The sequence below is a fragment of the Leptodactylus fuscus genome, chromosome 4, assembly GCF_031893055.1.
Source record: "Leptodactylus fuscus isolate aLepFus1 chromosome 4, aLepFus1.hap2, whole genome shotgun sequence".
In the NCBI taxonomy this organism is placed as follows: Eukaryota; Metazoa; Chordata; class Amphibia; order Anura; family Leptodactylidae; genus Leptodactylus; species Leptodactylus fuscus.
Window position 1 is genome coordinate 32,045,897 of NC_134268.1, and position 26,599 is coordinate 32,072,495.

The following is a 26,599-nucleotide window of genomic DNA, read 5'->3' on the forward strand; positions in this document are numbered from 1 at the left end:
GGGGGCGTTCCTCCCGGCTCTCACAGGAGGGTCTGAGTGCTCGGCAGCAGCTCTGAGCGCTCGGCAGCAGCTCTGAGCTGTGTATGTCTGACGAGTAACGGAGCTCCTCAGATAGGGGAGGTGAGAGCTCCTAGATTTTTGAACTTTTTATCTCATGGTCTTCCACTTATCAGCCGGCTTGATTGAATTTGGTTTATAAGGGCTGAGATAGGGAGTCCGGTACCTCTGTATGTACTACACACTGACTCAAATCCAGCTCTGCTACATCAGCTTCATACTGTGGTAATGCATTTACAACCAATCCCTCATTACTGACTGTAAACATAGCAGAGCAAGTGAAACCCCCCCCCCCACCACCAATGTGCCGAGAAAACAAGGAAGTGAACAGAGCATGCAGGTTGGTGAACAACGAATGGGAATACCCCTTTAATTATTGATCTAAATATTTCCTTAGGTTTTTCAGCTCCTCTCCGAGTGACCAACCAGGTTCCGGATGTTAGAAGCGAGGATGAAGAGACAAGCTGCCCGGCCAAGTATTTCAGTGTGGTGTGGTGCAAAGCTTCAAAGAAGAAGCACAAGAAATGGGAAGGAGATGCCGTTCTCATTGCAGCAGGAAGATCGGTAACCTTAAAGGACATGGAAGGCAAAGACATTGGGAAAGGTAGTGTGACTATTGATTTTCTTACAGATATACTCAATATATCTCTATTACAGGCCTAAAGCCTGAGGCTGCACTACTGAAAGATTCTGATGACAGTATGTCACTTGCTGATTTTTGTCATGGATACCTTGTGTGGATCCAAATCAGGAAATATATCCATGTCCGTACATAGAAGTAGTTTATTCAGTTGATAATTTGTCCTTTTTTTTTTATAGACTACTGTCTGTGATAATACATTGTAGAGTATAAGGAGGTTCTTTCTTACTTTTCAATTCTTAACCCTAACTAACCCAAACTGCACCAGACAGAGACTGGGATAGACTTTTGGCATAATTCACACCAGAAAGCTAAGTAAAAAATTAAATGGAAATGGAATGTATTGACAATTGGGCGTTACCATACCTCTTGTCAATGGGGATGTGTTCTTACACAGGATGACACTGGCAGCACAGACAGGACACGTTGTGTTTTGTAAGGACACGTTCCTTCTGCTCCCTTTTTATTCACCCCCCTTTCAAGAACAGGAGAAGATTTATTAATGCCGTCCTAACCTTCAGTTAATTGTCACATTTGGATTACAGGTAGCCTATAAAGCTGTGGCCTCACATTGCAAAAATGCAAATTTTTTGTTGCAAATTTTGCTGCGTTTTTTTTTTTTTTTTAGCCAAAACTCAGGAATGGCTACAAAAGGAGCGGGAAATACTCAGGAAATTCTTATACTGTATATACTCGAGTATAAGCCGAATTTTTCAGCACAGTTTTTGTGCTGAAAACGCCCCCCTCGGCTTATACTCGAGTCAGCACAAAAGAAAAAAAAAATTTTATTTTTTTTTTTAGGAGGGGGGTGGGGGTCTATGACCAGCTGCAATATCAATGTATAGAGTCTCCCATAAAATAGTGGGAAAGAAAAGAAGCTTTAAAAAAAAATAAAAGTTGTAAATCCCTCCTTTCCCTAGAATACATATAAAAGTAGAAAATGACTGTGACACACAAACACATTAGGTATCCCTGTGTCTACTGAATATAGGGGATCTGCAGTGCTCCTGATCTGTCGGGAAGGTGTTAATAGGAGCACTGCAGATACCCTATATTCAGCCAGGCTAAATTCCAAGTGGGGGGAAAAAATCCCAGTGCTCAGGGAAGGGGCAGACAGACACCAAAACACCCCCTCCCCTTCCCCAGCATCTACTGCACCCAAAAACTCCAACCATTTTAATTTATACTTACTTTATACTCGACTTATACTCGAGTCAATAAGTTTCCCGTTTTTTTGTGGTAAAATTAGGGGCCTTGGCTTATATTCGGGTCGGCTTATACTCGAGTATATACGGTACTTCTTCCTTCTGCTCAGTCCATTATTGGCTTTGGATAAAAAAAAATAGACCAAAATCTGCAACAAAAAAGCTGTGTTTTCGCAATGTGGGGTCTCAGCCTAAAGCAGTTCTCTAGCAATATACTATCCCTTTATAAGTTAGGAGTAGCTCTTTAATGCTGGCCAGTCACAAATGGGTCATGTGCTCCACACCATGGACGTGCATACTTGGCGATGGTGGGCAAGTGTTCATTTATTGCTACTTTATGTAGTACAGTAAGACCCTGCACACAACTGCAATCTGTGTTGTCTTCCTACATAAGTGCGGAGTTATTCTTCACAGGGTCGGGATACAAGCTGAAGGATCTGGAAAGCTTGGAAGAAGGCCACACATTGATGATCGGTGGAAAGGAGATTGAGGTGATGGGGACAATCTCCGCAGAGGATTACACCAGTGGCAGATGTTTTCACTCAGCAGTTATGGCCTCCACCCAGACACCTGCAGATTACGCCCCACTGAAACCATTCACTAATCCGGTGAAAGATGGACGAAAGGAAAGCAACACCTCAAGAGACCTTCAGAACTGCAAACCTCGACACGATCCCAGCGCACCAAGTATACTATCCTAGAAGATCCTAATGTTTTCTGTACATACAGTATGCCAACATGAAATGTAGACGTATGTCTGGAAGTAAAGATGGCAGGACAAGCGTAGATCCTCATTTCCTGAAAACCTGTCCTGATAACCTGCTGTTCACATACCTTTATGACTTGTTAGTTTTTTGCTGCTTTCACACTCTTGTGGTTCTGGTCCATCACAAGACCAGTATGACAGATGGATCCCAAGGGGCCCTTTTGACTATAACGGGATCTATTGGGTGTCCAATATTTTGTTAATAAATATTGCTGGACAAAAAGGTCCAAAATACCTTTTTGACCTGCAAAAGTTTATACAAAATTCCCCTATTATTTTGCATACATTACCTCACTTTTTGTATACAGTTTTTGCTTGTGGGATCTACTGTAATTTTATTTTTTCAATTCTGATAATTATACATATATACCATACAGCTACAACCTTAAAGGGATCATCCAGGAATCTAGAATTTATGGCCTATCCTTATAACAGCCAGGCTGTTGGAGGTAGCCAGCCCACAAATAGAGGTATAGGCATTTCTCAGTACATTGCAATGCATTAGCATAGCAATCTATTGAATTAGTGATCAGAAACCCTGGGATTCTTAAAATAAATCTTAAAAAAACAATAAAAAAACAACAACAATAAAAACATAAAAAATTCAAAAGTTCAAATCACCCCCTTTTCCTAGATCAGATATAATAATAAATAAATAATGCAAAATGCACACACGTTGTGTCTGAAAATGGAGTGTCTTGGGATCCATTGTTGTCCATCATAGAACAGATCTGTGAACAGATGAAGAAAAGCATGTGTGCACGCACGCTTAGGCCTTAGACACATCCTACATTTCTATGGCCCCGTACACACAGCCATGTATTTTTACTGTATACAAGCCAGGGGTAAAACTCCGGATATGTCATTTAGTTACGGCCCGGGTACATGCACACAGTCATGTTCATGTATCCTCAGGTAGTTTAATCTCATTCCTGTAAAGCTGACAACGCCCTGAATGGCGCTCACTGTCGGCTTTCTAAAGGTTTATAATACCGCACATCTCTGAGGACATGAAAGGTCTTTAAGTGAGGACGGAAACTCCAAGTATTACTGTGTGTAAAGTATAAACTACAATACTGTAAACTGATCGTTTCCTTCAATTTTTTTTTTTGAAGACTCCATAGTACTGCCAAGACCATCGAAATGTCACCAACAAATGTTCAATAAATCTGGCTACCCTGTTGTAGATGTAGTGGTGGATCCATATCTAGCTGTCCATCTCCGACCCCATCAAAAAGAAGGCATACTGTTTCTTTATGAATGTGTGATGGGCATGAGGTAAGAAATGAAGGTTCTTACATGGGAACTACCTGAAACCCAAGTGATCTGATCGGCAGAACTCCACCGATCCAATATGGATGGCTTCTCCGAATGTTCACACACTGTCGCCAGGTTCTGTTACACTGAAAGGAAACCTGTCAGGTGTTTTTCCAGCCTCGAGCACATATAGCATGCAGTAGGCATGGCTTACAAAATCTCACATAGGTGCCATTGTGCCCTCTTTTCCCTGTACTTTGGCTGGCTTCAGGAAACTACTGTGCATGCGCTCGCCTCTTGCTTAGAGCCATGCTCAAACCAGGCTCATTGGCCAGCATAGCACCACAAGAGAGCTTGTGAGCGTGATATTTTGAGCAAAGTTTAGAAAGATGACAGCCTACGTCACAGACCAGGAACACATTAGTCACACCTGAGAGGATATGATAAGTCTATGAGTGTTTGAGTAGCTGGATTAGGCTCCCTGCCTCCATGACTAGTTATGGTAAATGTAGGTATGGCGCAGGAAAATTATAAGATGTTATGACTTCACTATCCGCCATGCTAATGCAGGAACATGATAGGAGAGTTGGGGTAGAAAAAACACCTGACAGGTTCCCTTAAAGTCATTGTAAGATGTAATAGGGTTCCCTATATGTGACGTCTCTTCTCTCTGGGTGTGGTACCCTTCCCAGCAATGGGGTCCGTATACCCTCATAGGGAATATGATCAGTGCTTGCCACTTGGCAATGGGCAGGTCACAGAGTCCCGCACCCCTGGGATCCCCATCAATCAGTTGTAATCTAATGGGGAACCTGACAGTAAGTGTTCTGTTTCCAAACAGCGCCACTACAGGGGAAATTAAGCATTACATAGAGCCATTGAAAACAGTAGGTTGTGTAACTTAGGACAGGACGGGTCCTCTAGAGCAGGAGACACTCTCTGTGATCACTCTTCACTCCACAAACAAGATTCTGAATACACAGAATGTACCAATATAGACGTTGTAACCCCCTCCATAATGACGTTGTTCTCACAGGGTCAGTGGACAGTTTGGAGCTATCCTCGCCGATGAGATGGGCCTAGGCAAAACGCTCCAGTGTATAGCTTTGATCTGGACTCTTCTGCGCCAAGGTCCGTATGGGGGGAAGCCTGTCTTGAAGAGAGCTCTGATAGTTACCCCAGGGAGCCTGGTGAAGAACTGGAGGAAGGAGTTTCAGAAGTGGCTGGGGACGGAGAGAATGAGAGTGTTTGCAGTCGATCAGGTAATAATTTCTGTAAAGATAAGACCACACAGTCCTGTGCCACATGTGGGCAGAATGCTGTACACCCATGGAGGCCAATGGCCAGACAATTTTGGAGGCAGTTTCCCTCAAGATTGTTCTGTCATTGGCCCCTTAGGTGGGGATTCTGCAACCTGTGTCAGCCAGACCATATGGCCTTAAATGATAGTGAGCCATCTGTATAATTTCAGGGCTCGTTCACACGTGGCAAGAGGGGGCGGATACTGACGCCGAATCCACCTCAGAATCCGCCCCCTCACAGTAGAGGTCTATGGAGACCGCTAGCTTCCTTTTTTCCGTGAGTGGTATGTTCCGGCTCACGGAAAAAAGAAGCAAGCTGCCCTTTCTTCACTCGGATTCTGCGGCTGAGTCAGCCCCGGCGTCCGCTTCACGGCAGCACCCTCCGGACTAGGCCCATTCATTTGAGCCTACTCTGGAGCAGGAAGCTGCGACAGTCACGGCAGGCACATTTTGGTCCAATTCTGATGTGGCTTCCCGCATCCGAATCAGGACCAAAATACGTGGTCCCGTGCCCTGTGTGAACGAGGCCTTACAGATCTCTTTATTCTTTAAATAAATATGCCACGTCTCACATTTACGTTCCAGAATATTCCTGTAAATGGTGAATTTGTAGGTAGATCAGTAGAAGTTGTGATGGGAAAAAGTTTCCATCCTACCCAAAAATTTACAAAAATTAATATCTGTCCACATCTGGATACAAAACCATCTGGATTGAAGTTGGTGTATTGTTTAGCTTCTTCTCCCCACCATGCCCTCAAGTCTTAGGTGGAGCCTTAAAGGATATCAGGCATAACCATCCAGCCCCGCACATAGATAGGTTAGGGTGACCTGAATCACACAGTGTTTTCCCCTGGCGAATCACTGTCTCCGTTACCAAAATATTGCTTTTCAATATGCAAATGAGCTCTTTGGTGCAACGAGGGCATTATCATATTGCACCAAAACCAAAAGCTATGCAGCAACTCCCTCATTGCTCCAATGAGTTTATTTGCAGATTGACATAAACAGTGATATCTTGGCAACAGCGATTCACAATGGGGAAAACCTAGGCTAGGGTCACCAGAACCAAACTGTGTATTTACAGGGCTGGGATCTGGTGACATTCCCTTTAAGACTTTTAGCGAGGGTTGGCCACTTGTCCGGCATGTTAATCATAGTGGTGATAAAACATTGTTGTGTCTCTCTAGGATCACAAAGTGGAAGAATTCCTGGGTTCTCCTTTGTACTCGGTGCTCATCATCAGCTACGAGATGTTATTACGCTCTCTGGAACAGCTACAGACCCTGAGCTTCGATCTCATCATCTGCGACGAGGGACATCGCCTGAAAAACAGCTCGATAAAAACCACTTCAGCGCTCAGCAGCTTGTCATGCGGCAGAAGGATCATCCTGTCTGGTAGCTTTTCTCTTTGCAAGGATTTCTATGTGTGATCTTCACCTTAACTTTGCTGCACATATTCTGTTGTATTGGGGAGTTGCATGATCAGCCATTTCCTAACATATGCTGTGGGCTGGGCTATTCATAGAAAAAATAACCAAAGTCGAATGTCAACCCCCAAAAACCGACAGGATTTTGTGCATTTGGTTATTTGGCTTCGGTTATTACAATACTTGTGAGGTTCCATCTGCAGTTTTTTGGAAAATTAAAAATTAAAAAAAAAAATATGTTGGTCAGGCAAAAATAGACAACCCATTTACGTTTCAGCCGGGTGCAGTGAAAAAAAAAATAAAAAAAATTCATGCTCGCCCTTCCTCGATTCTCCAGTGCCTCCCTGGGTAGTGCGGTCTTCTCGGTCCCATACTCACGTGTGGCAAATGTGACCGCTGAGGCCAATCAGTCGCCTCAGCGAAGGGCATGTGATGTCACTACTGGTGACATCACAGGTGTCTACCTGAAGCCGCTGCTTGGCCTTAGTGGCTTCAGCAGAACTCAGGAACCCGTGAGAAGCCGCCAGAGCAGAAGGACCAGAACGCGACGGGAGGACACATAACATTAGGGAGAGGCGAGTACAACCTCTTTAAGATGTGATTTAAACAATCTGTCATTTCCTGGTGACACCTTCCCTTTAAGTATTGATCTTGTCCAATAGTGAATACAAATAGCTTATGGACCGTAATGGTCTTTGCTTTCTTCCAGGCACCCCAGTCCAGAACGATCTCCAGGAATTTTATGCATTGATCGACTTTGTAAATCCAGGAATTCTCGGCTCTCTGTCGACCTACAGAAAAATATACGAAGAGCCAATAATTAGATCCCGTGAGCCTTCAGCTAATAAAGTAAGTACAGTAAGGCCGTGTTCACATCTGTGCTGGTGTCCGTAGTCCATCCCTTTATATTATGTGGGATCCCTCTGGATCTGCTATTCTCCGTCGCTAGATGGATCTGTATTCTGGTCCTATCATGGACCTGAAGAACTGATCAAACACCCCATAAGTGAATGTGCCCTAAGAGGTCTCAGCCTTTTCCTATTTTCAGTTGCACCAGAAATATATACAGTGTTGGCAAAAAGTATTGGCCCCCCTGCAATTCTGTCAGATAATACTCCGTTTCTTCCAGAAAATGATTGCAAGCACAAACTCTTTGGTATTAATATCTTCATTTATTTTACTTGCAATGAAAAAACACAAATGAGAATGAAAAAAAAGTCAAATCATTGATCATTTTACACAAAACTCCAAAAATGGGTCGGTCAAAAGTATTGGCCCCCTCAGCCTAATACTTGGTAGCACAACCTTTAGACAAAATAACTGCGAACAACCGCTTCCGGTAACCATCAATGAGTTTCTTACAAGACTCTGCTGGAATTTTAGACCATTCTTCTTTGGCAAACTGCTCCAGGTCCCCCCTGAGATGTGAAGGGGGCCTTCTCCAAACTGCCATCAAGAGATCTCTCCCCCCACAGGTGTTCTATGGGATTCAGGGCTGGACTCATTGCTGCCACTTTACAAGTCTCCAGGGCTTTCTCTCAAACCATTTTCTAGTGCTGACCTGAAGTGTGTTTTGGGTCCTTGTCCTGCTGGAAGACCCATGACCTCTGAGGGAGACCCAGTTTTCTCACACTGGGTCACAGTGCCATGGGCTTTAAACTTCTTGATGACACTGCACACCTTAGACACAGGAACATTCAGGTCTTTGGAGATGGACTTGTAGCCTTGAGATTGCTCATGCTTCCTCACACTTTTGCTTCTCAAGTCCTCAGACAGTTCTTTGGTCTTCTTTCTTTTCTCCATGCTCAATGTGGTACACAGAAGGACACAAGACAGAGGTTGAGCCAACTTTAATCCATTTCAACTGGGTGCAAGTGTGATTTAGTTATTGCCACCACCTGTTAGGTGCCTCAGGTAAGTAACAGGTGCTGTTAATTACACAAATTAGAGAAGCATCACAAGATTTTTCAAACACTGCCAATACTTTTGTCCACCCCCTTTTTTATGTTTGCTGTGGAATTATATACAATTTGGCTTTTTGACAATTCTTTTTGTGGTTTTCCATTGAAGACAAAATAAATGAAGACAATAATACCAAAGAATTTGTGATTGCAATCATTTTCTGGAAGAACATTATCTGACAGAATTGCAGGGGTGCCAATACTTTTGGCCAACACTGTAGCTCATCACTAATCTGCAGTACCGGACACAACCCATGAATAAGAGTGGCGCTGCCTAAGGGAGACAAAAAACCCATAAATAAAAGTATAATTGGTTAATGATTCCAAAAATTCTATATCCAATGTGTTTTGTTTTCTAGGAAGAAAAAAAATTAGGAGATGAAAGAGCGATAGAACTGGGACGCCTAACTGGTCTATTTGTTCTCCGGAGAACCCAGGAGGTTATTAACAAGTTTCTGCCCCCTAAGATCGAGAGCATTGTTTTCTGTAAGCCCTCCGAGTTCCAGCTCGATCTTTATAAAAAGCTTCTGAGTTCCTGTCTGGTTAGGTGTTGTTTACAAGGCTCAGGGGACAGCAGTCCGCACCTTGTGTGTATTGGGGCGCTGAAGAAACTCTGCAACCACCCATGTCTGCTTTATAAAACCATCCAGGTCAGTGCAAGGTGTACAGGTTTTATAAGTGTTATATACTGTACGTCTATGTATGTGTATACAGCAACATGGCTGTAATCTGCTATGGACAGGTGACAAATATTCCGAATCATTGGATAATTGAGAATTTTGCCCTCTCCACCTGCATCACAGCTCACCCTAAAGGAGCTTGACCCATTTGTTAACTACATCCTGTTAAAAGCATGATCCAGTGATTAGTTGTAGTGTTTACTTACATAGTATGGTGCCACCTGGTATTGAAAATGAATATCAATGACTATGTCCACCTAATGAGCTGACATCTGGTGGTCACACATGCTCAGTCCTTCCTGCAGTCAGTTCTCTATATAATGATCCACAGTGCAGGGCAGTCAATGGAAAGAGCTTTCTGCCCTACTTGTCAGAGAAGGAGCCCCTGCACTAGTATGGCTGTATAACTTGTTCTGCAGGGAATTAGGAAGGGGCTACACTGTCAGCTGCCAGAGGGGAAAGGAGATTAATTCTGCACAGTGGCCACCCAAGGGAAGCAAAAAAAAAAATTACAAAAAAGGTATTTTTATGCTAAAGACTAGAAGACTGCTATGAATGGCAAGAGGGAAGCACACGGGAGTTACCATTATCTGACAGCTGTGGTGTCCAGTAGGAGGAGTCAGTCGCTGCTTCTGTCCATACAAGTTGTGCCTGGTCCTGTCAGTGACAATCTGGATCCTGGGCAGGTGACTAGATCTCCCCACCATGTCCTGTCATGATATATGGTACACACACACACACACACATATATATATATATATATATATATATATATATATATATATATATGGTATATATATGTTTACTAGCTGGTACCCGCGACTTCGTCTGCGGTGATTGTAGAAGTGGGTATATACAGGTGTGGGTAAGGTTTTCGTACTGTGTATAAGGGATGGGATATGAAATGTAACTTTGTATCTTGTTTTTGCTGTAATTCTGAGAATACGTGAGACTTTTGTGTTGAACGTAATTTGTATTTCAGCCGCTATACGGTGTTGTGAGAAACTGTACATAGTGTGTTTGGGACAGAGGGATTTCAGGTTAATATACTTTGATATACGACGTTGTATGATTTGTTATTTTCTGCCAGTACATGTAAGTTTTGGGCACAGGATACTCTTGAGCAAGCTACATAAAGTTATCCATGTGAGAAGCCTGGTGTGGCCAAATGTATTTCTGCTACTCACATATTAGTAACCTTTATATGGGGTACACAGGGGTTAATATGAGGGACATGATGGGATTTATTCCTATTAATGTGAGGCACATGGAGTTACTAACACTAAACTAATAACCCCAAATGCCTGACATTAATGAGAATAGGAACTACAGGAAGGGACCTGTGTGTTTCTTCACTTTGCTAGCAGCTTCCTCTCCTTCTCAGGGAACCTTTGCAGGATGCAGACGGCAGGAGCTATCACTATAGCAGGCGGAGACCTGAGCGATTAAGCTCCACCCCCTGGTTTTCTTGCACCCCTCTCATTGGAGGGCAGTGAGAGAAGGGGAGTGTCCTTATGCCTCAGCTCTAGCAGAGCACTGAAGGGACGCTCCGACTTTATTTAACTCTTGCAGGTCCTGTGCTGCTGGCGTGCCTGTGAAATATGGCAGGAGTGCCACTCTCTGCTGTAGACGGTAATATGAATTTTGTGGCTTGCTATGGTCCAAAGTGTGTGAGATTGCAGAGATGGTGGTGCGAGTTTGGGTTTTGTGGGGGTCCTGGGAAAAACGTATGTGTGCTATTGTGACGAAAAGTAGCCTATTGCGCAATCGAGTGACTATGTTTGTGGAAAATTTCAGCCAAATTGGTGGAGCGGGTTTTGCTTGATTGAGGAACAAACATCCAAACACACAAACTTTCACCTTTGTAATATTAATAGGATATCCTTTGACTAAGAATTTGATGATGGGGTACACTCTATTTGCTTCCTATTATAGTCCTAGTAGGAATTAAATGCTAAACATTCTAATTTTTAATGTCATTTTAGGAAAAAAGCAGCAATGTGGTCTGCGAGGAGCAGAGCATCTACGAAACGTTAGCGGAGATCTTTCCTAGTGATTATAGCACAAATACAGTTTCTGAGGCGGAATCTGGAAAGCTGCAGGTCTTAACTAAATTATTACTAGCTATAAGAGAGCACAGCCCCTTGGAGAGGTGAGTACTGTGCAGTAGGCTAATGAGAGATTAGTAAAGGTTGTCCGTCCCTTGAATAGCACCGCCCCCTGGACTCCTAAGCCAAGAGTCAGGAGCAGTTTCAGCCAATTAACTATTAGCTCTGCTCAAAATTTCCCTTAAAACTATACATGACTCTGCTCAGCTCGTCCTGTTCTATGACATAGTGCCTGCACATCTCATTACATTCTGAATGGGACAGGTTCCCTTTAATATGTTTAAAGCAACATTTCATAAATGAATAGTGCAGGTGGATATAATAATTTAATAGTAATTTATCTTATTAAAGAAATAGGTTTCCTTCTCCATTTATCAGGCTGAGTTACTTTTCACTTAGAAGGGTATAGAGAGGGGAGGGGGAGGAGGAGGCTGCTGGAAAAGACACAGAAGTAACTGCTTATATCTGCTCCAATGTGAGATCATCTCTACTACCGCACAGAATGAGGCAGCAGCCTCCTCCTCCACCTCCCTTCTCCATAGACTTCTATGTGTGAGATTGAAGATGAATAGAGAAGCTGTTTAGAGAGTCTGAGTAATAAGAAGGAACATGAAATCTGCCAGATAAGTGGAGAAGGAAACAGATTTCATTAATAAGATATTTTATTATTATTGTTTATTTATATAGCACCATTAATTCCATGGTGCTTTATTACAGAAGTTATTATATTTACCTTCACTATTCATTTACGGAACGTGGTTTTATATTTAGGGGTACACTTTAAGTACTTACGGAACATAGAACACCCATAATTAATGGAGTTTTAGGGGTTAACATTATTGATGACCTGTCATTAATATCAGATCGGTGGGGGTCTGACACCCAGCATTCCACCCTTCAGCTCTTCTCAGCACCTGATCCTCAGAGAATGGAGCAGAAAGCAGACAATGATACTAAGCCACAGCATCTTAGGTCCCATTACAAGCTGATCTGCAGTACTTGATCTGGCCACTACACTGAGAATGGCGCTGTCTGCTTCCTGCTCTGTTTTCTGTATCAGCTGCTAAGAACAGTTGATCGGTGGGGGTGCTGGGTGTCGCTCCACACCCACCAATCTGATTTCCTTAGGATAGGTCATGCTTATTTTTAGCCTAGAAAACCCCTTTAAAGGGGTATTCCCACGTCGCATACTCACCAGTCTTAGCTGCAGTAAATTCTTCTCTCTTCCGGCTTTGTTGTGTCATTGGTGGGCGGGGTTACATATGCAAAGCCAGCAGCGAGATGCCGCTGGCCCTGCATGCACGCTCATAGACCTCATAGCCCTCACAATGCGAATACAGACCCGGCATCCGCCTCTCTCTATTACAGCGGATGCCGGGTCTGTATTCGCATTGTGAAGGCTAGACTTGTCTATGAGCGTGCATGCAGGGCCAGCGGCATCTCGACGCTTGGCTTTGCATATGTGACTACAGACCCGGCATCCGCTGTAATAGAGAGGCAGATGCCGTCCCCGGAATAGCAGCATCGCTCCTGCCGCTGCTGGCTTCATGCAGGGCAGGAGCATAGCGATGTTGCAGGCACCTGTGCCGGCGTCTAACCCTCCCTGGCATCCGCCTCTCTATTACAGCAGATGCCAGGTCTGTATTGGCGGCCCCTTCCCCCAAAGTGTAAACTACCCCCCCCCCCTCCAGGCTCGCTCCCCTGCACTTAGCCCCTCCTCCCTCCCCCCTGAGAGCAGGCAGATACATCACTCGACTTATGACCAGATAAGTCAAGGGATGTGTAAAAAAAAAATGAATAAAGTAAGATAGTGGACAAACAAAGCAGTTTTGCTGAAGCAGTGTATTTAGGAAAAGTCTTACATCCACATTAACAAGCAGTATAGATAGGATCCTTGTGATGGGACAACCCCTTTAAGAGCCATAACCTAGCATCCATGCGGATGATATGAAATTCCCAGTATGTCCTGAATGTATCAGAATACCCTGTGCTTTTATGTATCTTGCAGAGTGGTTCTGGTCTCCAATTATACCCAGACCTTAAACATACTACAGGACGTGTGTCAGCAGCATGGCTATAAGTGCACCAGATTGGACGGGCAGACGCCGGTCACACACAGGCAGCAAATTGTGGACGCATTTAACAGCAAGTATTCATCAGATTTTATTTTCCTACTGAGTTCCAAAGCTGGCGGTGTGGGGCTGAACCTGATCGGAGCCTGCCATTTAATCCTATATGACATCGACTGGAATCCGGCGAATGACATACAGGTTTGATTTTCTGACAAGAGCCTCAGATTTTCCTTGTTTTTACTCATTTCTGATTTGTGAACTCTATGGGCTTTAAAGGGGTTATCTAGTTTCTAATATTGATGGTCTATCCATAGGTTAGGAAATCAATGTTAGATCTGCGGGGGTCCGACATCTAAGACCCCTGCAGATCAGCTCTATCGGGGTTCATTGAGGTCTAGGGGAGAGCAGTGCCATCAATATTAGAAACTGGATAACCCCTTTAAAGCAGGGGCGTTGTGATATATCAGTGGGCTCACAAAAAGATAATTTAATATCCCTCAAGTATCTCCCACGTTGTAGGCGTGTGACTAATACTACTCCTTCACATCCCTCCTCACTGCAGTCTTGGGCTTGTGACTTTATTGGATCCCCCAGTGATCGTACCTATATTACCTCTCCTGTGGATTGGTGATACATGCATTTCATTGGAATACCCTGTTAAAGTCTCCTCTATGACAATTCTTAACCTCTACCACTAGGTGTCACCATTTTCCTATTTGTATGAATTGTGATAAGAACTGATGTTAAATCCTCCCATACATAGGGCGCAGTGCATACTTAAAGCAATACCTATACTGTATGATCTCTCTGGCTTGTGTTGGTGTTTACAGCATTGAAGACATTCCTTTAGTTACTTTACGAAACACACTAGGCTAAATGTGCACACCTTTTATAAAGGCCAATAACTTTCATCTTTTCTGTTGTAGGCAATGGCTCGTGTGTGGAGGGATGGTCAGCAGCGTACTGTACATATATACAGGCTCCTAACCACTGGTAAAAATATAAATTAATTGAATTGGATACATATATGCTGTATATGTAGATATTTTATTATTAATATATATATATTTTTTTTCTCTTCTCCTCTTGCTCACATACTGTACATACACAATTTGCAAATCAGTCCTGTTTAGATGAATGGAGCAGAGCTGCAATACCATGCACAGCCTGTAGACAATGTATGGCGCTATGCTTGGTACTGTATGCAGTGAGAGGCCACAGTGTGGGGCCAACTCAAGGGGCAGGGCCTCAGTAAACCCCTTTATTGCACAACTAATGCAGCAGTAATGTTTTCCTCAAAAGGTCGCTGAAGCAAAAACACTTAAAATTGGGTAGTTTTTTTTTCCAAGGTGACCTGCTGGAATGCTGTAGGTCTTCTATAGCTTTTCACATTTGCATTGTAAACATCAAAAATCATGGGTGAAATCTGCAGCTACAATTGATGTGCCCCCACAAGTATAATGACCTCCTTATACCCCATGCAATACCCTCTTCTGCACCCATATAATGGCCCCTTATGCCATCATTCAGTAAAATGCCCCCTCATACTTCAATATAATTACCCCTTTATGCCCCATACAGTATAATGACCCCATATAATGGTTGCTTATACCCTCATATAGTAACCTCTTATTCCCCAATATATTGGCACCTTACGGCCTCATACAGTACAATATCCCTATGAAATGGTCCATTATGCCCTCATACAGTGCAGAGCCCCTTTATTCCCCCCATATAACAATCTCTTAGGCCTCTGTATAATGTTTCCTTATACCCCCATATAGTATAGTGCCTCCTTATACCTTGATATAACATCCCCTATACGGTACTTCTCCCTGTTTTGCCTTCACCTCCCCCGCTTTATAGGGAGAGAGCGCTAAGTGCAGATTTCACTTTCACTTGCCGCTGGAAGATCCTCTGACCCCCAACCCCTTCCTTGCTCTACACCGGAGCAGAGAAGGGCCACAGTCCAAGGATCTGTGAGCGGTAAGAGAAAGTAAAATCTGCGCTTACTGCTCGGCGCTATCAGTGGAATCAACATTTCTATCTACTGTATATTGATGGAAGGCGTCCTTGCCAAATCCAAGTGGGCCCCCTGGCACTCTGGGCCCGGTACCTGCCTAAGTTTGCCAGGTGTTGGCACCAGCCCTGCTGCAGCGCTCACCCGCTTAGCTGATCAGTGTAGTGCCAGGTGTTGGACCCCTACAAATCAGATAATGGTGCCCACCCAGAAGAGCCATAACACATATCACTCTAATATGAATGTGGTGATATCAGGGGCCTCTGTGCAGCGAGGAATACATTAGTTACATGACTTATGGCCTTAGTCATATAAGGTATCTCAATAACCGTTCTGTAATGTTCAATATCACTCAAAGATCTCTTTAGGAATGACAAAGGACCTTCCCCTTAAGAAAATGACAGGCTGAGTCAGGTTTATTGCAGTTATCTAATCTGAATCGCTTCGTTTCAGGGTTTCAGTCTGAGGGTTACAAGTTCAGTAAGATTTACTTCTATGTATTTACTCCAATGTATTTGGCTGCCATTTGTACAAAGATCACCATTCACACCAGTCTCTGTCCACAGTGAGGCCCACGGTCATATGTTCTCATGGAGAGGGTCAGTCCATGACTCAAATCCAAGAGCCCGGCAGAACAAGAGTCCTAATAACTGCGCCATCGTGCAGCCCAGTTCAGACACTTTCCTTCAAATGAATATATCACCAATTTTTTCATGTGTTTATTAAAACTAGATAGTAAAATCTATCACTTTTTCTAATGTTTTTATTTTCTGATTGTGTTCTATTGTCTGTACATGATTATGGCGGCGGCCATCTTGCCTGAGCTTCTCCTCTGCTGTGTTAACAGCTTTTAGTGATCTGCTTTATGGTAAAGTCATGGCCTTAGGCAGGAATAGTCTGGTGCCGACTCATTGAGGTCTATGGGAAACTTTTCTAGACATGCTCTGTACAGAGAGGGGGAGGAGATAAACCGTGACATCATCTATTGTCAGTAGCTGATGCAATGGCAGGTCACTATGGGTGTTATCTGTGGGGGTGTTAACTTCTATTGTGATACTGTCTGTCTTGTTTGTAATGTAAATGAGGTCACTGCTGCAATGAAAAACCCCTACAGAAAAACGGGATTTTTTGTACTCACCGTAAAATCCTTTTCTTGTTCTATTCACTGGAGGACACAGCACCATGGGATGTAGACCCGGCCCGTAGGAGGCTGACACTAGGAGAATGCAAAGTGGTCGGCTCTGCCCACATGGTGCTTTGTCCCCCAATGAAATAAGCGAGAAAAGCAAGTTTTAAGGCTGCTATTAGGTTTAGCACACAGAGTGTATATTGCTTGATGTTGGCATTTTTTTTTCCAGGACTCCTGTTGGGGACTCGACAGGTTCTCATTCCTTCCTTTCCATATTACGATGTAGTCTAATCCTGCAGTCGCACTCTCTGCTATTTCTTCCTACTTCTTGCCTGTTATTTTTAATGCTGACATCAGGGGTCTCAAACTCTGCTGGGTGAATGGGCCACACATAAACAAATTTGAAGTTTAGGGGCCACATTCCTTACAAATTCTATACAAACAGTGACCCCGTCCTATGCAATGTCCTCCGTCAGTGGTTATTTACAGAACAAGGCTTGGACATCCATGAACCCTGACCCTTTACGTCTCCATGTTGTTGCAGGTACATTAGAAGAAAAGATCTACCAGAGGCAGATAAGTAAGCAGGGTCTCTCTGGGGCGGTGGTTGATTTGGGCAAGAAATCTGAACATATTCGATTTTCTGTGGATGAACTCCGAGATCTCTTCACTCTGCATGAAGACTCCGACTGTGTAACCCACGACCTGCTGGAATGTGACTGTACACAAACCAAACACCTTCCAGGTAATCCCAGTGTCACTGTCGCTTTAGCTACTTTGCAGGTTACTTTGGTCACACACCACATGACATCCCTCCCCGCATCTATATCCTTTTCTGTGGTGATATTTTGATGAGTTGACTTGCAAAAATCGGCAAATATTCACGGGCGTATTCTATGGACTAGTGCACCCAGCACATGGTCAGGGGAGGATATCAGCCTCTCCATCACAATATCCAGGACCGGCTCATTTTACCGACCAGTTACTTCCTCATCCATACGATAGTTTTATGTCATCTATGTACTTGCTGATTTTCATTGCAGATGATGCCACGGAAAATCACTTCAAGCCCCGGAGCGGTCACCTAGGCAAGAAGGCCGAAAAGAATATCTCCATGTCTGAACTGATGCAATGGAAACACTTTACCATGCAGAGTTATTCTGGTGAGCCGCTGCTCCAGCCAGGCAGGGAATACATTTCTTTTGTTTTCCAGAACACATCAAACAAGTGCTAAGTATATCACCCCCGCCATGAGTGGTCTCTGAGAGATAAAGGCGTCTCACAGGCATTGCAAGTACTGGCCCAGTCTATAGATATGGACAATGTACAGTAAAGACATTTCAGTGCTCCAGGCTAAAACTAATACCTAGGAGACCTTGAAGAATTTAGAAGCCCAAACTATTTTTTTTAGTTGCCAAACAGTATAATGCTCTGCAGTGGCCCCACACACACAGTAATGGTCTCTAGTAATCTCTGTAAATTATAATGCTCCCCAGTGCCCCCCCCCCTACATATATAATCCCTCCCAGTGACCCCACACACATGGTATAATGCTCCCCAGTGCCCCCCGTACATGTATAATCCCTCCCAGTGACCCCACTTACATGGTATAATGCTCCCCAGTGCCCCCCCCCCACATGTATAATCCCTCCCAGTGACCCCACACACATGGTATAATGCTCCCCAGTGCCTCCCCCCTACATGTATAATCCCTCCCAGTGACCCCACACACATGATATAATGCTCCCCAGTGCCCCCTCTACATATATAATCCCTTCCAGTGACCCCACACACATGGTATAATGCTCCCCAGTGCCCCCTCTAAATATATAATCCCTCCCAGTGACCCCCCACACATGGTATAATGCTCTTCAGTGTCCCCCCTACATGTATAATCCCTCCCAGTGACCCCACACACATGGTATAATGCTCCTCAGTGTCCCCCCTACATGTATAATCCCTCCCAGTGACCCCACTCACATGATATAATGCTCCCCAGTGCCCCCTCTACATATATAATCCCTTCCAGTGACCCCACACACATGGTATAATGCTCCCCAGTGCCCCCTCTACATATATAATCCCTCCCAGTGACCCCACTCACATGATATAATGCTCCCCAGTGCCCCCTCTACATATATAATCCCTTCCAGTGACCCCACACACATGGTATAATGCTCCCCAGTGCCCCCTCTACATATATAATCCCTCCCAGTGACCCCACTCACATGATATAATGCTCCCCAGTGCCCCCTCTAAATATATAATCCCTCCCAGTGACCCCACTCACATGGTATAATGCTCCCCAGTGTCCCCCCTACATATATAATCCCTCCCAGTGACCCCACTCACATGGTATAATGCTCCCCAGTGTCCCCCCTACATATATAATCCCTCCCAGTGACCCCACTCACATGGTATAATGCTCCCCAGTGCCCCCTCTAAATATATAATTCCTCCCAGTGACCCCACTCACATGGTATAATGCTCCTCAGTGTCCCCCTTACATATATAATCCCTCCCAGTGACCCCACACACATGGTATAATGCTCCTCAGTGTCCCCCCTACATATATAATCCCTCCCAGTGACCCCACTTACATGGTATAATGCTCCCCAGTGCCGCCCCCCCCCCACATGTATAATCCCTCCCAATGACCCCACACACATGGTATAATGCTCCCCAGTGCCTCCCCCCCTACATGTATAATCCCTCCCAGTGACCCCACACACATGATATAATGCTCCCCAGTGCCCCCTCTACATATATAATCCCTCCCAGTGACCCCACTCACATGATATAATGCTCCCCAGTGCCCCCTCTACATATATAATCCCTTCCAGTGACCCCACACACATGGTATAATGCTCCCCAGTGCCCCCTCTAAATATATAATCCCTCCCAGTGACCCCCCACACATGGTATAATGCTCCTCAGTGTCCCCCCTACATATATAATCCCTCCCAGTGACCCCACACACATGGTATAATGCTCCCCAGTGCCCCCTCTACATATATAATCCCTCCCAGTGACCCCACTCACATGATATAATGCTCCCCAGTGCCCCCTCTACATATATAATCCCTTCCAGTGACCCCACACACATGGTATAATGCTCCCCAGTGCCCTGCTCCCCAGTGTCCCCCCTACATATATAATCCCTCCCAGTGACCCCACTCACATGGTATAATGCTCCCCAGTGCCCCCTCTAAATATATAATTCCTCCCAGTGACCCCACTCACATGGTATAATGCTCCTCAGTGTCCCCCTTACATATATAATCCCTCCCAGTGACCCCACACACATGGTATAATGCTCCCCAGTGTCCCCCCTACATATATAATCCCTCCCAGTGACCCCACTCACATGGTATAATGCTCCCCAGTGTCCCCCCTACATATATAATCCCTCCCAGTGACCCCACTCACATGGTATAATGCTCCCCAGTGCCCCCTCTAAATATATAATTCCTCCCAGTGACCCCACTCACATGGTATAATGCTCCTCAGTGTCCCCCTTACATATATAATCCCTCCCAGTGACCCCACACACATGGTATAATGCTCCCCAGTGTCCCCCCTACATATATAATCCCTCCCAGTGACCCCACTCACATGGTATAATGCTCCTCAGTGTCCCCCTTACATATATAATCCCTCCCAGTGACCCCACTCACATGGTATAATGCTCCCCAGTGCCCCCTCTAAATATATAATTCCTCCCAGTGACCCCACTCACATGGTATAATGCTCCCCAGTGCCCCCTCTAAATATATAATTCCTCCCAGTGACCCCACTCACATGGTATAATGCTCCTCAGTGTCCCCCTTACATATATAATCCCTCCCAGTGACCCCACACACATGGTATAATGCTCCCCAGTGTCCCCCCTACATATATAATCCCTCCCAGTGACCCCACTCACATGGTATAATGCTCCCCAGTGCCCCCTCTAAATATATAATTCCTCCCAGTGACCCCACTCACATGGTATAATGCTCCTCAGTGTCCCCCTTACATATATAATCCCTCCCAGTGACCCCACTCACATGGTATAATGCTCCCCAGTGTCCCCCCTACATATATAATCCCTCCCAGTGACCCCACTCACATGGTATAATGCTCCTCAGTGTCCCCCTTACATATATAATCCCTCCCAGTGACCCCACTCACATGGTATAATGCTCCCCAGTGCCCCCTCTAAATATATAATTCCTCCCAGTGACCCCACTCACATGGTATAATGCTCCCCAGTGCCCCCTCTAAATATATAATTCCTCCCAGTGACCCCACTCACATGGTATAATGCTCCTCAGTGTCCCCCTTACATATATAATCCCTCCCAGTGACCCCACACACATGGTATAATGCTCCCCAGTGTCCCCCCTACATATATAATCCCTCCCAGTGACCCCACTCACATGGTATAATGCTCCCCAGTGCCCCCTCTAAATATATAATTCCTCCCAGTGACCCCACTCACATGGTATAATGCTCCTCAGTGTCCCCCTTACATATATAATCCCTCCCAGTGACCCCACTCACATGGTATAATGCTCCCCAGTGTCCCCCCTACATATATAATCCCTCCCAGTGACCCCACTCACATGGTATAATGCTCCTCAGTGTCCCCCTTACATATATAATCCCTCCCAGTGACCCCACTCACATGGTATAATGCTCCCCAGTGCCCCTACATGCAGTATAATATTTCCCAGTGCCCCCCTACACTGTTTAACTCTCTCCCTCCAGTATATCCCACGCATGTATAATGCCACCTAATGGCCCTTCACAAAGTATAATTCTTCCCAGTGACCCCCCCCCCCACACACACACACACACACACTCACACACACTATGATGCTCCACATATGCCCCCACACACAATATAATGCTCTTAAATGATCCTTCGTGGTATGATGCTCCCCAGTGGCCCCCACACCATATAACGCTCCCCCATTGTCCCTCTCACAGTTCTTCCATGTTAGAAAGTAATACTTCTCAATCCCCATTTCCTTGGAGCTCTCTACAGAATACAGATTGATGGCTTGATATAGCAGGGAGTACGACTGGCAACTTGAGGGGCAGCAAGAAACTGAACTCCATGGACACTGTTTTTTTCATACTTTTATTTTGAGAAGAAAAGGGCACAAACAATCACAAGTGCTGACGTCAATTATACCCACGGAAATGCTGGCAGTTTCCCTGTAGGTTTTTCCCGCAGCCCGCTACATGGGGCCTTAGCCTTAAAGTTTTGTTCTGAAGTTTGATTTCATTTTTTTACAGATTTCTCAACAAAAGACATTTGTCATTGGTTATATAGATATGTATAGAATGTATTTTTTTAATAAAAGCTGTGTTAAAATTTTTTACAGTATGTGGTTATATTTACACCGCTTCTTGCGGGATTAATTGACCTCCAGATTATTAGTTGGTTTTTTTTTTTTACTTTTAAAATGACAATGAAGATAGTTTTGTGTGTGGGGTCCATTATTTCCATAAATAGTGTGTATTTGCAAGCATATACAAAGCAGAAGAGACCATAAAGTGGAGCCGACACAATAGAGATACATATTACAATCAGCCCTAAACTCTGCCCTCCCCCCCATACCCATCCCAAAAAGAAAAAGGAAATCGTTAAGCTTGGCCGTAAAGTCAGAATATGCAGAATTGAGCCTGACCAGGGAATGCCCTGAATCTTCTCCAACAGACAGGGGAGAGAAGGATTTCGCCATACCCAATGCTTTGTCCTTATGGGAGATAAGATGGCACTAGATATGTCTGTCAACAACTCCCCATTAAGAACACATGTACACTCAGATGAGCTGAGCACCAAGGGTGTATCTAAAGGCTCAGCTTAGGCCCCCCCCCCCCCCCATGCAACGTTTCCTTAAAAAAGACATTTTATGTCCTGACATTAGCGGTATTATAGAAAGCTCACAGTGTACTTTGCCAATACACGCTCCGGTACCGGAGATATTGGTGCTGTTTGTTTCGGAAATGATATCCCTCCACTGTCAGAAGGGTGGGGCTTACAGATCAGCTTCATCCCTGGGCTGTGAGATAAGACAGTAGTGTTCCATAACCATGAACTGTCAGGGATGGCGCCCAGCAATGACGCTGATCTATAAGGCCTGCCCTTCTGACAGTGGAGCGATGTTAGTGCCAAAACTAATTGCACCGATATCTTCGGCACCCAGGCATGTACCGGTAATATGACAATGTGCTGAATTCAGTACACTGTCAGCTATATAGCATTATATAATACCGCCGGTGACAGAGGACACGAAAGGTCTTCTTTAAAGCCATCAGCCACATCCCATCCTTATATCGTAGCGGTCTTTATATTTATCCTTCCCTCTCTATCTGGCATAGATCACCATGAAGACTTAAAGGGATTCTACCACTGAAACACTGTTTTGTGTGCTTTAGATGTCGGAATAGCCTTAAGAAAGGCTATTCATCTCTTACCTCTAGACATGGTCTCCGCAGCGCCGTTCCTTAGAAATACCATTTTTTACCGGTATGCTAATGAGGTCTCCGCAGCAATGAGGGTGGGCCCCAGCGCTCAAACGGCGATGGGGGCGTCCCCACTGCTGCCTGAGAACCCGCTCCAGCGACGCCTTCTTCTTCAGCTGCATCCTCCCCTTCTCTGTCTTGCCTTGCGGCCTCGAAAATATGGCCGCCGGCCGGCATGTGCAGTCGGCTCTGCCAGTTTCTCGCTGGCAGAGCCGACTGCGTAGGCGTCAGAGGTGACGAAGAAGGAAGATGACAGAGAAGGGGAAGATGCAGCTGAAGAAGAAGGCGTCGCTGGAGCAGGTTCTCGGGCAGTAGTGGGGACGCCCCCATTGCTGTTTGAGCGCTGGGGCCCGCCCTCATTGCTGCAGAGAAATCATTAGCATACCGGTAAAAACCGGTACTTCTAAGGAACGGCGGCGCGGAGACCACGTCTAAAGGTAAGAGACGAATAGCCTTTCTAAAGGCTATTCCGCCATCTAAAGCACACAAAACAGCGTTTTAGTGGTAGAATCCCTTTAATCACATGTCTGAGCACACAAGCTTCCCATCATTCCTGTCTTCTGTTGGTGCCGCCGCCCATGGTATTTGTGCCGCCTTTAGTGCCATATAATCCCTCTTTCCTCTATGCTGCTGATCACCTGCTATTTTTTGCCATGAAAGGGTTCCTTTGTCTCCTTTCTGACAGTAGCAGGCTGTGTATCATAAACCTTCTCACTTCAGTTCACCAGAGGGCAGGGGACATACATTTACGATACACAGCCTGCCAGCCATCAAAGGAAATCATTATGGAGATGAAAGAAGTTTAATAAGACCTTGTGTGGTGAGGGGGGCCTGTAGGACCCTCCTGGTTTATGAGTCTGCTCATGGACTGGCTAATGCGCTTGAGTCAACGGCTCTTCATTCACTTCTATGGGGCTTACAGGACTACTATCTCCCACAGCCCTGGCAACTCCAAAGATGTGACTGAAGCAGCGGTCATACGATGTGTTGGTGCTTCATTTACAGGGAGGATGCAGAGGGACTGTCAGCCCCCCGTTGTCATGATTTCTGGGGTACCTAGTGGTTGGACCCCCAGCGATATGACACTTTGCCCCAAATGCATATGCTATCCATGGGGTGGGGAGGTTTTCACTTCCAGTAGAAGTTCTTTTCTGTGACGGATCCTCTTGAAGGTGCTTTATATGGAGGACTCGGGATTCGGTAAGTGTTACTGAGCTCTATAATGGCTTAATGTGTTTCTAATAGAAACAAACTTGAGCTACTTGTAGATAAAGCAATTGGCATATTTTAGTGGATAAAGTAAAAGGGTTGTCCTCTGCAAAGGGGTTTCCTGAGAATCTTATATGCGTAGAATAGGTCAGTAATATTAGATTGACAGGGGTGCATCTATGGGCAACCCAACTGAACAGTGATCCAGCCACTTCATTATATATCAGGCACAGCGCCACCCATAGCATAGAGACTAAGCCTGGTATTGCAGTTCAGTCACATTCATTGGAATTGGTTGTATAAGGACCACGTGATATCTCTCGCTAGGGCGCTCACCAGGCCCCTTCAAATAGCTGATGGGTGGATGGTGCTGAGAATCAGAATATGGATAGGTCATCAATGTAAGTGTCCTGGAATATCCCTTTAAGGGTGAGGCCACACATTCCAGGATTTAGCACAAGTATAAGAGTTTCCTTTATATTTCCAATTCCTTTTCAAGCTCCTCTTGGCTTTGGCTCAAAAATTTTCAACAAAAAAATGCAGCTTTTCCACAACATGTGGCCTCAGCCTAACACTATGAGCGTTTATAAAGGATCTAATGGGGGTGCCCAGATTGTACAATCCCTGCATATATGGACTTCATAGAGAGGGGGATTCCTTTTATTTAGGATGCCTCTCTAGTAGACAGTGAGATCCCCTGTAATATGGACTGGCCAGGTCTGCCAGAGCAAAATTCCACATGGCGTAGTGTTAAATGGTCACTCACTTTTCTGACACCTTGGTCTCCTTTCGTAGACCAAAATGCAATATTCTTTTATTAAAACAAGTGGCTGTTTTCTGCCTGAAAAACCTCTCTAAAGTTCCTTCCACTAGGTGTCTCCCTTCTAACTAATTTGCTGTTAACTCCAGGATGCTAGGGAATGTTCGTCTATAGCAGACCTGGGCAATGTGCGGCCCGCGGGCCACATCCGGCCCTCTGACTGCTTCTGTCCAGCCCGCATAGCTTTTGGAAGTTTGTTCAAGGACCTGTGATGATGTCATCACAGCCTATCACCAGGATAGGCTATGACTCGTTAGTGGGCGGAGCCACACGGGACTGTGTGCTTGCTGCAAGCTGCCGGCAATGGGGGCTGCTGGATGATAAAGAAGAGAGAAGAGACAACGTGTGAGCAAGAGGGGGGGACTAGGGGCAGATGTAGGGTGGCAGGTAAACTGAATGCACATGAAGGGGGGACATTAAACTAAGGGGGTAGATGGAGGGTGACATTAAACTAGGGGGCAGATGGAGGAGGATATTAAACCATGGGAGGTAGTTGGAGGGGGACATGTCTGCTTCTAGTTGCCCCCAGTTTAATGTCCCCCTCCAACTATCCCCACTGTTTAATGTCCCCTTTAGTTTCTGCTGGTTTATACTGGAGCACGAGGTGAGGGACTTAATACTGTGGGACATTTGGAGGGAAATGTTATAATTTGGGGACATATAATGTTAGGGTGACTGTAGGAGGATTATACTTTGTGGGGGCACATGGAAAGACAATTGAGAATAGGCGGAGTCAGTGTAGAAGTGGGTGGGGCTAAATTTGCCACGATGTGCATGGCCCCCTAGAACCGTTACAATTTCTCATGTGGCCCCATGGGAAAATTAATTGCCCACCCCTGGTCTATAGATACTTTAAAATAAAAATTCAGGAAGGGTTCACAATGAGAGCAGTAGGATGGGGCTGGGCTTTCTTCACACTGTGAATGGAGGATTCCACACGAAAAAAGTTATACCAATGTATGGAGGCCAATATGACATTGCTTGGCCTTTTAGCTTATGCATTTCAAGTTTTCTTGACACATTTTCACAAAATGCAATGTGAACAGGGCAAAAGGTACATGAAAGAGTCACTGCTACAGATGAGTGAACACTATTCGATATCTAATAGCACGCTCCCATAGAATTGAATGGAAGCGGCCGGCACTCAGACTTTGCCGTTGGCGGCCGCTTAACCCCCCGCATGCCGGCTATGTCCATTCATTTCTATGGGAGTGTGCTATTTGAAACGGCCGTTTCGAATAGTGTTCGCTCATCTCTAGTCACTGCATATTTGCAATAGAATTTTTTATTTTTTTTTTACAGGTGACGTCATGACCAATAGGCCAATAAAACAATAAATGCAACAAATGATTCTAAACCGGTCATGACTAAGTAATGCAAGCTTTCCGAAATATACAACTCGTATGGAAGACACAAACAGAAACTGGA

General features: G+C 44.9%; 2 protein-coding genes across 2 annotated transcripts in view; both read left to right on the forward strand.

Moving 5' to 3' along the window:
- GEM (GTP binding protein overexpressed in skeletal muscle) overlaps positions 1-26,599 on the forward strand; it is a 344,355-nt gene that overhangs the window by 229,051 nt on the left and 88,705 nt on the right. The window lies entirely within an intron of this gene.
- Positions 502-17,857, forward strand: RAD54B (RAD54 homolog B). Its single transcript, XM_075271908.1, has 12 exons — positions 502-661; positions 2,317-2,589; positions 3,784-3,946; positions 4,962-5,187; positions 6,414-6,621; positions 7,363-7,502; positions 8,974-9,264; positions 11,280-11,446; positions 13,411-13,672; positions 14,401-14,467; positions 17,168-17,368; positions 17,667-17,857. The coding sequence occupies exons 1-12, from the start codon at positions 637-639 to the stop codon at positions 17,855-17,857; spliced, it is 2,214 nt and encodes a 737-aa protein (XP_075128009.1). The 5' UTR covers positions 502-636.